Consider the following 12,206-nt stretch of genomic DNA (forward strand, 5'->3'; position numbering starts at 1 on the left):
TTGATGGCCACGGCGAAGCCACAGCACGCCAAAGGCTTCTTTATCTATGACATGGTAAATCCTGCCTTTCAACACAATCACGCCCCACCAGCCGCAGCCTTGAGGACGACCTTACTGAAGTCGGGTTTCCTTCCGAGAAGCCAGCCCAAGCCTTCGACTTGCTCTTTTCGAAACTTCTCACTGCTCTTCAAGAACGGGAAAAATGCCCAATGACCATGGGGAAGCCCAGGATATATAAACGATTTGGTTTGGATCCCGTTTTCCTCTCGAAGAACACGCTCATATATGATGGCGTCATCTCGCAACGGGTCCAGGCCGTCGATTTGGAAGAACGCTGGCGGCAAGCCCTTGTGGCCCTTTGGATGGTTGAAGGGCACGTACCACACGCCATCATCCTCGTCAGGTTGGTAGCCTCTCATAAACATGTCGATCGCGGCGACTGGAAGAACAGGCGCGTTTTTGTTCTGTTCATAGGACAGATAATATGGACGATACTTCTCTGGCACCTTCTTCTCCGTCAACAGAGCAGGAATGGCGAGGTACTGTCCCGTCAAAGGGGGCGATAACTTTTCATCGCGGGCGACGTGCGCCAAAACTGCAGAGATGTTCCCACCCGCCGAGGTGCCTCCAACTACGAAGCCAACATAAGGGTCAGCTCCCCAAGACTTTGCGTTGGCAGCAGCCCATTTCAAACAGTCCCACCCATCCTTCGCAGCGTATGGGAATTTGAACTCGGGCCCCAGTCGGTAGGAAGCAGAGATACAAGTTGCACCAAAGGCCTGGACGAAGTTTCGGGCAGTCTGTTCCTCTCCTTCTGGGGCACCGAAGCAGAAGCCACCTCCGTGGAATAGGACAATCAATGGGCTCCCGTCTTTCGGGGGGTTCGTTGGTTGGTACAATTTTGCGCGGAGGTGGGCGCCGTCGCGTGTCGGATATTCAAGTTCACTCTGTTTGATTTCGGGAGGTGGGAGGCCCAGCGCTTCAATAGCAGTCGCGTTGCGCTTCGTGACAATTGCCTTGAATTCATCGATATCGTCATAGTTTACGGGAGGGAGATTCGCAGAGTCCACGAACTGCATGGCAAATGTCAGACAAGCGTAGGGGAGGACGGTCAGGGACACACCGCTTTGAATTCAGGGTCGATCTGCCCTAGGGCAAGAATAGATTCCTTGTCCAAATAAGACATTTTCGGGTGGGATGCAGGTGATCGCGCTCCTCAGTCTAAACGATGCTCGCTGTGGTTAAGATAATATAAGCAATGAAGGTTGGTGGCTTTTATATCACTTCGGAGTCTGAGGGAGTCTGAGGAAGGCATATTAATAATATATCCAGTCGTCCCTTCAAGAAAGCGACATTTTCCCCGCAAAGACGATTGGATGAGGTGAGAGACCTCGGCTGGCTCAATCGGCTCATGGCCAGTTACCCGCAACCTGTGGTAGTTGTTGACCTATGGCCTTCATCAACTTCGATGTCGAATCCAACATGTCGTGCCACTGGCCGACACTGCCGGCTTTCAGGAGCACCCGGACTCCGGAGGTAGGGTGTCGGACAGTAATTCAGTGACTGCAGCGCCATGATCGTGCTAGAAGCATAGATGGCAGATCTCGAAGTATTTAATCGAAAAATACGCTAGTAGTTCTGGCACTCAACCTCAGGCCTTTTGCAGCACCCAGGAAGAGATCGAAACAGGACAAGTCTATTATTATTCAGCCTGTCGGACAGTTCACATCAATCATGCAGCGTGTTGAGCTCGCTGGAGGACTGGGATTCTGACAGCACGAATGTTGATTGGGTTGCACTCCTGCGCTCGAGGCGAGACCCTTGCAAGCCCTTAACTTCGGTTTGATTGCATAATAAACATAAGTGACAGAGCTGTCTCGTGCTGCTCACCCCTACCTGGCGCTTCCAAAGTGTGGACGAAATTTCCAGCACCTTTGGCCTGTGTGTGTCCACGGATGAGAAGTTGTTCTTTCCCAAGTTCTCGTTCAAAGTGTATCGATCTTCAGGGTTGCGGATCATCCGCATATCTAGAGTACCGTGAAGCAGAAGATCCCGGGAGGTCGACCGGAGGAGAAGTCGAGAGGGACCGAAAGGAGGGCCAGGCTGCGCTTTGACATCTTTTGTGGCATTGAAAGCCAGCCGATTGTTTGGCAGGTTGTGACTAGAACCGAACCAGTAGGCCAGGAAGGCTTAGGGGCTCTGAACATCAGTCTCCCGGGGAAGATTGGTGGTGAGGATTAAGGGAGGGCACTAACGGGCTAAAACACCACCTGCTGGATTTCGAGTGGCTCAAGGAAGTGTTAGGGTCTCGTCGACTGTCTGGCAGCTATCTGGTCATGCCTAGACTGGTAGGGTCGCTGCTCCAACGGGGCTCTTCCCAACTTCTGGTGCTTTTCTGGCGGCCACTGGCGTCAAGCTGCGACATTAACGATGAGCCGCCGTCCCGCGGCAGCGGATGGGAATGACCGTGGGCGTTTTCGCCGACCTTTCCACTCGTTCCGCCCGAGGGACTGTGGGTAAGGAGGAAGGAGAGATAACCTGGGAGTGGGTAAATATTACCACGGCGAGGGAATCGACGGGATAGACTGGATAGACTGGGTACTAATTAGATAGAGTAGTGGCTAGGAGGTGCACCCAACCGTAAAAACAAGGGGCTAAAGGCTCGGAGACACAACAGGACTGAGGATGGAGCAAAGCACACCACCACCGCCGCCACCACCACTACTTGCAAGTCAAACCACCAACACCATCACCAACACCGTCACCAGCATCATCCGCCGCCCCTCGCCATCACCCGGCTGTGGCTTGATCTGCCCCTGCACATGCACCCTGCAGGTCCTTGGACGAACCCACCACAGTCTTCCGTGCTTTGAGGGCGCCGCGTCGATGCACTGTACAGTGTAAACTGCGTCCCTATCTTCTACTCCGTACACACCGACTTGCACACACCTTCCATCCCCCAACTGCAGCACACATCTGCACGCAGCGAGCAGCGAGAACACCACACGACCGCCCCTATCTGAGCCATTCAATTGGTTTGATCGACCTCGGGCTTATATTGATTTGAGAATCCGTTCGCCCTTGTCCTCTCGTTTTCGTCCTCTTCGCGCCTGCGTCCCTTGCAGCAACCCATTGATTGGCTCTGTTTGCACCCCATCGCCCAACCAGGTCGCCCTTCTGGTAGACCACCAGACTGCGAGCGTCTCTCGAGTCAAATAGAACGGCCAACAATAGCAACGGAGCCTGATTGGGAGCCTCGTACCATCCCGCCCCCTTCGTTATCACCGCCGCCTATCTGTGAAACCTGGGGAAGAAACTGTCAACCCTGCTTTGCTCTGTGGTACGTCCCCCCATTCTTTTGCCTCCTCGCCTCTCTGTCAGAACAGACCTCTCACGACGATTCCAGCTCTCCTTCTATATCAGACACATCTTGCCTCGAACATCCCTCGTTGTTCGCTACCTGCGCTGGTCCGCTCTTTGCTATACCCATACGTTCAGCGAGCAATACACAATCCTTATACCGCCTCCGTACGCGTCACGACTGGACATTCTAACCCTCACGCCCTCACCGAAGCCTTTGGTCCGACCAGTCCTTACTCGCATTCTCGGCATTAAGCATCGCTTCGCCACAATTCAGGGAGCCAGTTGCCCTCGAGACCTATGCGCTGATACAACGCCTCCGCTTGCACGCACACCGGCTTCACATACAACGGACACACCCGAGTAGGAGCACTCCAGCAGGATGCTGGCCGCGCCGCCCACGATGAATGGTGATCATGGCCCGATGTTGGACAAGAACAATATTATAAACGTAAGAGATGGAGAATCGCTCTACCAGTTGTGTGTCAAGCTGCGTCGTCGCTTGTCGGGAGTCCCAGGTTTCAGACCTTATCTCGACGAAATGGAGGAACGCGAAGCCGACGGAGAGACCGATCCCGTGTCGTCTTTATGGCAATGCTTCAGAAGCGGGTTACCGTTATTGACCATATACAATGCTTCCAATCCTGAAGAGGGCGATCTTCATGTGGACACCACCAAACCAGAGAGGGTAGGAAAGGAGGCAGCATTCCTCTTCATTAAGTCCTGCATGCAACAAATGAACATCCCTGCCGCGGATACCTTTACTGTCACTGATCTTTACAGCGATAACACTACCGGCTTCGTAAAAGTGGCCAAGTTGGTCAATCGCGTTCTCGATATACTGAAACTGAGTGGGAAGTTGCATCCATCCACAGATAGCGACGATTCTCGCGAAGGAACGGACAATGGGTCCAATGGTGTGAATCAGCCGCCGAAGACTCTAACGAGAAGACAATATATCTTGAGAGAGCTGGTCGAGACTGAAAGACAATACGTCCATCATCTGCAGAACTTGCAGTTTTTGAAGAAAGAGCTGGAAGAGTCTGGCGCGCTGACCGGGGACGCCGTCCACCACATATTTTTGAACCTAAACAACCTGTTGGATTTTGCGCAGCGTTTTTTGATTCGCGTCGAGCAACAGAACGAGGTACCGGAAGACCAACAAAACTGGGGCGAGTTGTTTGTGCACTACGGGGACCCCTTCAGACAATACGAGCCTTTTATTGCCAACCAGAGGAGATGCGAAGCGACCTGCCAGCAGGAATGGGATAAGATGGTTGCATCCATCAAAACACCCCTGACCCAGCAAATGCTGGCAAATCCCACTATTCTTAATGGCTTCCTCCTGAAGCCGTTCCAGCGACTAACCAAATATCCTTTATTGCTGAAGGTGTGTTCTATCTGGCCCGATGTGTGGAGTTGTCACTGACTGTTCAGGATCTCCGGAACCAAACGGAAGACGAAACCCTCAAAGACGATCTGTCAGGCGCAATTGCAATCATTCAAGACGTGTTGATGCAAGCTAACGCCTCCATCGACAAAGAAACTCGAGATGATGCCTTGCAAGACCTACAAGAACGCATAGACGATTGGAAGACGCTACAAATCTCGACACTGGGCGAGCTTTTCCTGTTTGGAACCTTCAACGTCGTGAAAGACGGCAGCCACCGGTCTGAGGAGAAGGAGTATCATATCTATCTCTTCAGCCGCATCTTGATCATGTGCAAGGATGTCAACGCCAACAAGCCCAAGAACAGATTGGCCAACAGACCTGCGCTGAGCCAACGTGGGAAACCCAAGATGAATCTGAAGGGACGTATCTATTTTAACAACGTCAAGTTTGTTTCAGCCCAAAGTACCCCTGGCAACTACTCGTTGCAGATCCAATGGAGGAGCGAGGCAGGACCGATGGAAACATTCATCATCAAATTCAAGAATGATGATACATTGCAGAAGTGGCAAGACACCGTCGAGACACAAAGGTCTTCTTGCATGCTTGAGGCCAAGGCCAAGGGGACATCAGAAACACAGCTGCTTTCTCTGCAAGGAATGACCTTGGAAAATCCCCATTTGGCGCAGGATGAGGAGGACGACTTCAGCCGACTGTCTGGAACCACTTACGGAGGAACCGACGTGGCCGGATACTCTGAATTTAGCATGAGCAGAAATGCTTCCAGTACGAGCCTCCGGTCTCGTTCGGCCACTGGAGGAAGCGGTGGAAGCAATCCCCACATGTCAACGGGACGCATGCGAGCGCCACCCGCGGAGATGGGAGGCCTTTCATTGAACACGCGTGGGTTGCCAGCTCCCCAGGATTATCAAGGAGGCTCATATTTCTCTCCTGTTGATCGGGATACGCCTCCGCAGTCCTCTGTGTCTGCGCGGTCCAGCTCGCAATCCACATTTGGAGGCCCTAATCGAGGGACCACTCCTGTCGGTACCAGCGCCCATCGTCCCGAGGAGTCATACCGGAACACTGCTCCAGCGGTAGCTCGAAATTTGAACGGCCAGTCGAACGGAAATCCTTACATGGCGAATGGACGCAGTCGCGGTCCTGGCCCGGGCCCGGGTATGCCACCGCCTCGTATGCGATCTGCAAGCAGCCCGGATGTACACCCTATGGTGCAACAGAGTCGCAAATATGTGTCGGGCGAGCACGCGCCGACCGTGCCTCCGATCCCAGCGCATGTTGCGAAACAGATGGCTCCTCCATCGAGAAGCCACAATAGCTCTCCTAATAATGCGCCGCCCTCTCGGGGAGGGACGCCACACCAACAGTATGGACTACCTTCCCGACCGCGGCCCGGAATGCCCAACTATGGCTATACCTACGATCCGTCCTACGGGACTGATCCCAGAAGGCCAGCACATGGACCGTCGCTGTCTCATGGTCGGGCATTCTCCCCTCCTGTCTCATCACCCTCCAGTGACGGAGATCCCTACATACCAAGTCAGCTCAAGGCGAAGGTTTGCTTTGATGAAAACTACGTATCGATGATCATTGCGAGCAATATTCAGTTTCGGTCGTTGGCAGATCGAATTGACGCGAAACTGGCTCGGTTTACGAACCATTCGATCGCTTCGGGATCTGTTCGGTTGCGCTACCGGGACGAGGACGGCGACTTCATCCTGATCGATAGTGACGAGGCAGTGCATGAAGCGTTACTTGATTGGCGAGAGGCCCATGCTGCACACTCTCTCAACCCACAGAATGCGGAATTGTTACTATTCGCCCATGCGGTGAATGTCGAAGCCGCTGCCGCCGGATGAAGAATGCATTGCGGAAAGAAAGAATTCAAGGGGGCTTCGCTGCGGCGAGCACAAGAGGCAATCGGCGCTGAAGCGTTCATGATGCCCACAAAGCGGCGCCAGGCAGAAATTGAGAAGCCCCATCTCATAAAACCTGTTGGGTACGGCAGGACAACGATGTGGAAATTTGCAACAGAGTGCGACAAGCTTGACCTGAGGCACATATACTTTGAGACGAGCTACGAATTGATGGGTAATGACTTCGTTGGATATGATTCGGATTATGGGATGTGGAAGGAGTGCAAAAGCTGAGGCCTTCTGGCACCAGGCATTGGGCCCTGGCCGGGACAAGAGTTGGCGGGTGGGATATAACACGCACTTATTGTTAGCTGTCTGGTATTATGCTTGAGACGGCGAGTTGGCCATATATAATGTCGAGGGAGTGGATGGTGGCTATGATATGTGACGGACAATAGACATAGTCATTGGATGTTCTCGTTTCATGGATGAGGAAGGGGTCTCAACATTCATTCATCCATCGTAGGCTACTCTACTTTTACGCACTACAGAGTGAGGTGTCGTCCGATCGTGAAGCTGCTTCTTACCGAGCAAGTCCGTTCTTTCTTCTCGGGCAATATCCACAGCGTAGCGAGGCACGGCAGATGGTGGACTGGGATACACGGCATCTGTATTAATGTTACGAGTGGCAGGGGGCAGTTGATCATTCCATTATCTAATCTTATCACATCGGGGCAGAAAACTCTGCATCTTATCTTGTTAAGCTTTGACGGCGTCGACACCAGTGGCAGACACCACCACCACCATCACGCGTCGCACCTGATCCATCCCACATCCCACATCCCGCCGCAAGCTTCCACGCCGTTGTGCTGTTTCTGGAGAGTCGTTCTCTCGTCGACAGCCGGGGAAGCGAGCTCTAGGACTGGACGGGGACGGTCCTCGCCATCTTCCAAGAATCTCGTCCGCTCTACCGCGTCAGGCTACTGGGGCCGACCTCGGATTATGTCTCAGTCAATGCATGGAGCTTCCATGCTTGGGATGTACTCATCCTGTGTCCTTGTTCGCTTGTATTGAATTGCCTAGACACACTAGTCTAGTGGCTCTGGTAGAGCACCGCGATCAGGTTCAATGGACGGTCTTATATACTGTAAGGACTGGCGAGCTGCTGGTGCTTTCCCCTCCACCTTCGTTCCCTTGAAAAGCGCACTCAGGAAGGACTCACTTTCTGGACCGGTTGCTGTCCGGCCTGTTCCATCACCGGCACTCCAATGGTCGCAATTCCCACCTTCCGGCCTGGCTTCCGTCGGGCGGCCACCGATGTCTCGTCCGGCCTGGCTGTGAGCGAGGCAGCCAGCCCCGACAACATCACTGCTGGCGGCGATGGTCAAGAGGTCGGCTCCGGCAGTGTACACAAATTGTCGTTGGATCAGCCAGCCGACGATGCACAACGAGGGGTGCAAATGGTTGAGGCGGTCACCTTGACCTGGTCCAAGCAGTCTCTGGTCTGCGTGTTCATCCTGTCTGTGCTACATCTATCTACCTTCTTTTCGCGAGTACATCTGACTCTGATCTTTGTGCACCAGAATGTTCCTACTGTACTTCGTCAACGCCTTTCAGGCATCCATCCTCAGTAACCTGACGCCATACGTCACGAGCGACTTCGAGCAACATTCGCTGCTCACCGTCATTTATATCGTGTCCAATTCCATGACGGCTGCCACCTATATCCCTGTAGCCAAGATCTTGGACCTCTGGGGCCGAGCTGAAGGGTTCCTGGTCATGGTGGTGTTTGCGGACGTCGGGTTGATCTTGATGGCATCGTGCAACTCCCTGTCCACCTTTTGTGCCGCGCAGGTCTTCTATTCCATCGGCTTTGGGGGCATGATTTACAGCATCGACGTGATCACGGCCGACGCGTCGAAATTGAAGAACCGAGGTCTGGCATATGCATTTACGTCTTCGCCATATATGATCACAGCATTTGCGGGCCCCAAAGCATCCGAAGGCTTCTATGAAGGCATCAGCTGGCGGTGGGGATTTGGCTGCTTTTCCATCATCCTGCCGGTGGTGGCGGCGCCATTGTTCATCATCTTGAAGCTCAACCTCCGCAAAGCCCAGAGGCAGGGTCTACTTGGGAGGGAACGGAGCGGCCGGTCACTGTGGCAGAATGCTTTGCATTGGGTGGTGGAATTCGACGGTATGTTTTCACACGGCCTCCCTGTGGTTCGAGTTTAGCCGACAACAACAACCACCACCTGGCTGATACCTGATGTTTACATATGCTGTAGCCCTGGGCGTCTTTCTCTTCGCTTCCGGACTGACCGTGTTCTTGCTTCCGTTCTCACTCGCCGACTCGGCCCCTGACGGCTGGGGATCTGGCTACATCATCGCCATGATCGTGGTTGGTGTCGTGGTCCTTGTTCTGTTCGGACTGCACGAAGCGTACCTGGCCCGGGTGCCTTTTATTGCGGCCAGCCTCCTGACCAACCGAACGGTGATTGGCGCGTGTCTGCTGGACTTGACGTACCAGATATCCTACTACTGCTGGGCCAGCTACTTCACGTCCTTTCTGCAGGTGGTCAACGACCTGTCGATCTCGGAGGCGGGATACGTCAGCAGCACGTTCGACGTGGTGTCGGGGGTGCTCCTGATCTCGGTCGGGTTCATGATCCGCAAGACCGGCCACTTCAAGTGGCTCCTGTACATGGCGGTGCCGCTGTACGTGCTTGCGCAGGGCCTGATGATCCATTTCCGCCAGCCGCACAAGAACATCGGGTACATTGTCATGTGCCAGATCTTCATTGCCATGGGCGGCAGCGTCTTCATCATCTGCGAGCAACTGGGCGTGCTGGCTGCTTCGGACCATCAACATGTGGCGGCGGTGCTCGCCTTGCTCAATGTGGTCGGCAACGTCGGCGGCGCCGTCGGCAACACCGTCTCGGCTGCCATTTGGACCAACACCTTCCCTCAAGCGTTGGCGCGCTACCTTCCCGACTCGGCCCAGCCGGACCTGGAGAGCATCTACAATGATTTGTCGGTCCAGCTCAGCTACGACTACGACAGCCCGACCCGGGTCGCGATCCAGAAGGCATACGGCTACGCGCAGGAGAGGATGTTGGCCGCGGGCACGGGGATCATGGCCTTGTCGTTTATTTGGATTCTCTTGATCAAGAACATCAATGTTGCCAAGGTCCAGCAAACCAAAGGGATGGTTTTTTAAACTGACAGCTCATATTGATCGGTATATACTATAGACAGGGAATTTGGTATAGTTCTATTAGACGGTGGAAGACAGCTCGTATCGATACCATGGTACATACCATGTATGAGTGCCAGGTACATACCATGTATAGGTAAGTGCCGTGGTACGGAATACAGTCGTAGACTCGTAGTACATAGCGGGACTATTGTAATTACTAGTATGGAGTACTAGGTAGGAGAAATCAACGGACGGATTAATTCACATAGTGGTCACCAAGTAGAAGTAGTCACCAAGTAGTCATACGGAGGACATGCATAGCTAGGTATCTACATATAGCTAGCTACTAGCTACTAGCTACTAGACACTGACACTGACAGTGTACACTGTATAGAGGACATGTGTTATGCATAACCTTGAGTCTCTCCGACATGGCCCGGGTTCCGCGGCCGAGTATGGGAATGAAATCGTACCGACTGTGTTAGTGGTATCAATAGTGGTGTAGTGTGTAGTGGTGGTGAGTGGTGGTGACACTGCCGAGTTCGTCTCTCCGCTTCCGCTTCTGCACCGAAGCCCGAAGAAACATCAAGCCACCAGCCACCGAGCCGCCCACATAATTTAACACGGACACTGTTGCCGCTTACTGTAACAACGTCCTCGTCAACGTCGATACCAGCACCACAGCCACAGCAGCAGCAGGAGCAGCAGTCAATTGAGTCTGAATCCGACCGAATCTGGTTCTGGTTCTGGTTCTGCATTTATCCTGATTGGATTTCTGGCCTCTTCTCACACACACACACACACACACACACACACACACACACACTCACTCACTCACTCACTCACTCACACCCATCGGCGGAGTTGATCTGGATTGTGTGAGTTCAACGAACACCACACCACCAACACCACCACCACCACAAATCTACTTACTACGTATCACCACCACAAGTCTACTTACTACGTATCACCACCACAAGTCTACTTACTACATACCACTACCAACACTACCACCACCACCATGTCTGCCGCCGCCCGCACCCCCCCCTCCCCCGACGCAGTCAAAGCCCGCATCATCTCCCACATGAACTCGGACCACGGCCTCTCACTACGTCTCTACCTGGCACAATACGCGCGGATACCACTACTGTCAGGCACGCAAGGGGCGCAACTGGTCGACATCACGCTGGACCAGATGATCATCAGCTCCGCACACGGCCGCCACACGGTCCCGCTCTCGCCGCCGATGAAGTCGCTGCTCGAAGCGCGCGAGCGCCTGGTGGCTATGCACACGGAATGTCTGGACTCGCTGGGCGTCAGCGACGTCGTGGTCGACCGCTACACGCCGCCAGACACCGCGGTGGGGTGGCTGTTGCCCGCGCTGTGTCTGTTGATCTTCGCTACCTTTCCGTTCCGCGACCAGCTGCGCCCGGAGTCTAGGTCGGTCGTCGCGCGCATCTGGTCGCTGAACGGCTCTGCGCCCGCCCTAGCTCACTTGTGCTATACTCTGCAACCGGCCGTCTTGGGCTTCATCGTCGTCGTCCATGCCGCTGAGGTCGTGTGGTTCGCCTCCACTAAGCTGCCGCGCTACTGGGTCGAGCCGGCCTCTGCTGTCTGGTGGGCTTGGGTGCTGGATTGTTTCGTCGAGGGTGTTGGGTGTCTGAGTCGCTTTGATAGGATCGTTGGTAAGGCCAAGGAGACCAAGAGTCATTGATGGAGGAGAAACTGCTCTGTCGACTTCAGAGGTCGGAAGTGAATCGTTTGCATGGAGCTGAGAGCCTGAAGCCTTCGCCTAGTGGCCTAATTGCTACGTGTGTTGCGTTAAGTTGAGCTGCGTTGTGTTGAGCTGCGTTGAGTTGAGTTGCGGTGTGTTGCGTTACGGTGCGTTGAGTTGCTGTGCCTTATGTCGGTTTCGGTGTCGGTGCCCTGGCTACGTGGAGGATGAACGCCGAACCGATGTTTCGAGTGTTGCTGCCGTGAATGGGGATTCGGGATGGGATCGATCAGCGGATCAGTGCATGGTTTCGCGGATCAGTGGATGAAGGAATTCCGTTTCGTGAATCAGGGGTATCGAATCCTACATTAGCACGTCTTGATGGATTTCCGAGAGAGCGGATGCAGATACGGATGGTTGGACTCAAAGATGAAGGAAGATTCAGAATGTATGAATGGGGTGAAGGTGAACGAACGGATGAGATGAGATGAGTCGGCATGCTCATAGGTTGCCAGCATAGCATACGCTACGCCACGACGACCAGACACGAAGAGAGAGATGGAGATGGAGATCCTGCACACACACACACACACTCTCTCTCTCTCTCTCTCTCTCCGTAAACCTCAAAGGTAACTCGTTTATGCACGCTTTTGGCTAGCTAAGTAC

At 53.8% G+C, this 12,206-nt stretch overlaps 4 protein-coding genes across 4 annotated transcripts; 3 read left to right on the forward strand and 1 right to left on the reverse strand.

Annotated features, from left to right (window-relative positions):
* Positions 1 to 77: 77 nt before the first annotated feature.
* Positions 78 to 1,186, reverse strand: A1O3_03834 (uncharacterized protein; the record flags this gene model as incomplete). Its single annotated transcript, XM_007733969.1, has 2 exons — positions 78 to 1,073; positions 1,124 to 1,186. The coding sequence occupies 2 exons, from the start codon at positions 1,184 to 1,186 to the stop codon at positions 78 to 80; spliced, it is 1,059 nt and encodes a 352-aa protein (XP_007732159.1).
* Positions 1,187 to 3,763: 2,577 nt separating this feature from the next.
* A1O3_03835 (uncharacterized protein) lies at positions 3,764 to 6,630 on the forward strand (the record flags this gene model as incomplete). The annotated part of the gene is made up of 2 exons (XM_007733970.1): positions 3,764 to 4,750; positions 4,798 to 6,630. The coding sequence occupies 2 exons, from the start codon at positions 3,764 to 3,766 to the stop codon at positions 6,628 to 6,630; spliced, it is 2,820 nt and encodes a 939-aa protein (XP_007732160.1).
* Positions 6,631 to 7,895: 1,265 nt separating this feature from the next.
* Positions 7,896 to 9,847, forward strand: A1O3_03836 (uncharacterized protein; the record flags this gene model as incomplete). Its single annotated transcript, XM_007733971.1, has 3 exons — positions 7,896 to 8,146; positions 8,211 to 8,824; positions 8,916 to 9,847. The coding sequence occupies 3 exons, from the start codon at positions 7,896 to 7,898 to the stop codon at positions 9,845 to 9,847; spliced, it is 1,797 nt and encodes a 598-aa protein (XP_007732161.1).
* A 1,000-nt stretch (positions 9,848 to 10,847) lies between these two features.
* Positions 10,848 to 11,540, forward strand: A1O3_03837 (uncharacterized protein; the record flags this gene model as incomplete). The annotated part of the gene is made up of 1 exon (XM_007733972.1): positions 10,848 to 11,540. One exon carries the CDS (start codon positions 10,848 to 10,850, stop codon positions 11,538 to 11,540), a length of 693 nt encoding a protein of 230 aa, XP_007732162.1.
* Between the last annotated feature and the right edge of the window lie 666 nt (positions 11,541 to 12,206).

This window comes from Capronia epimyces (genome assembly GCF_000585565.1).
Source record: "Capronia epimyces CBS 606.96 chromosome Unknown aczIQ-supercont1.3, whole genome shotgun sequence".
Classification (NCBI taxonomy): Eukaryota; Fungi; Ascomycota; class Eurotiomycetes; order Chaetothyriales; family Herpotrichiellaceae; genus Capronia; species Capronia epimyces.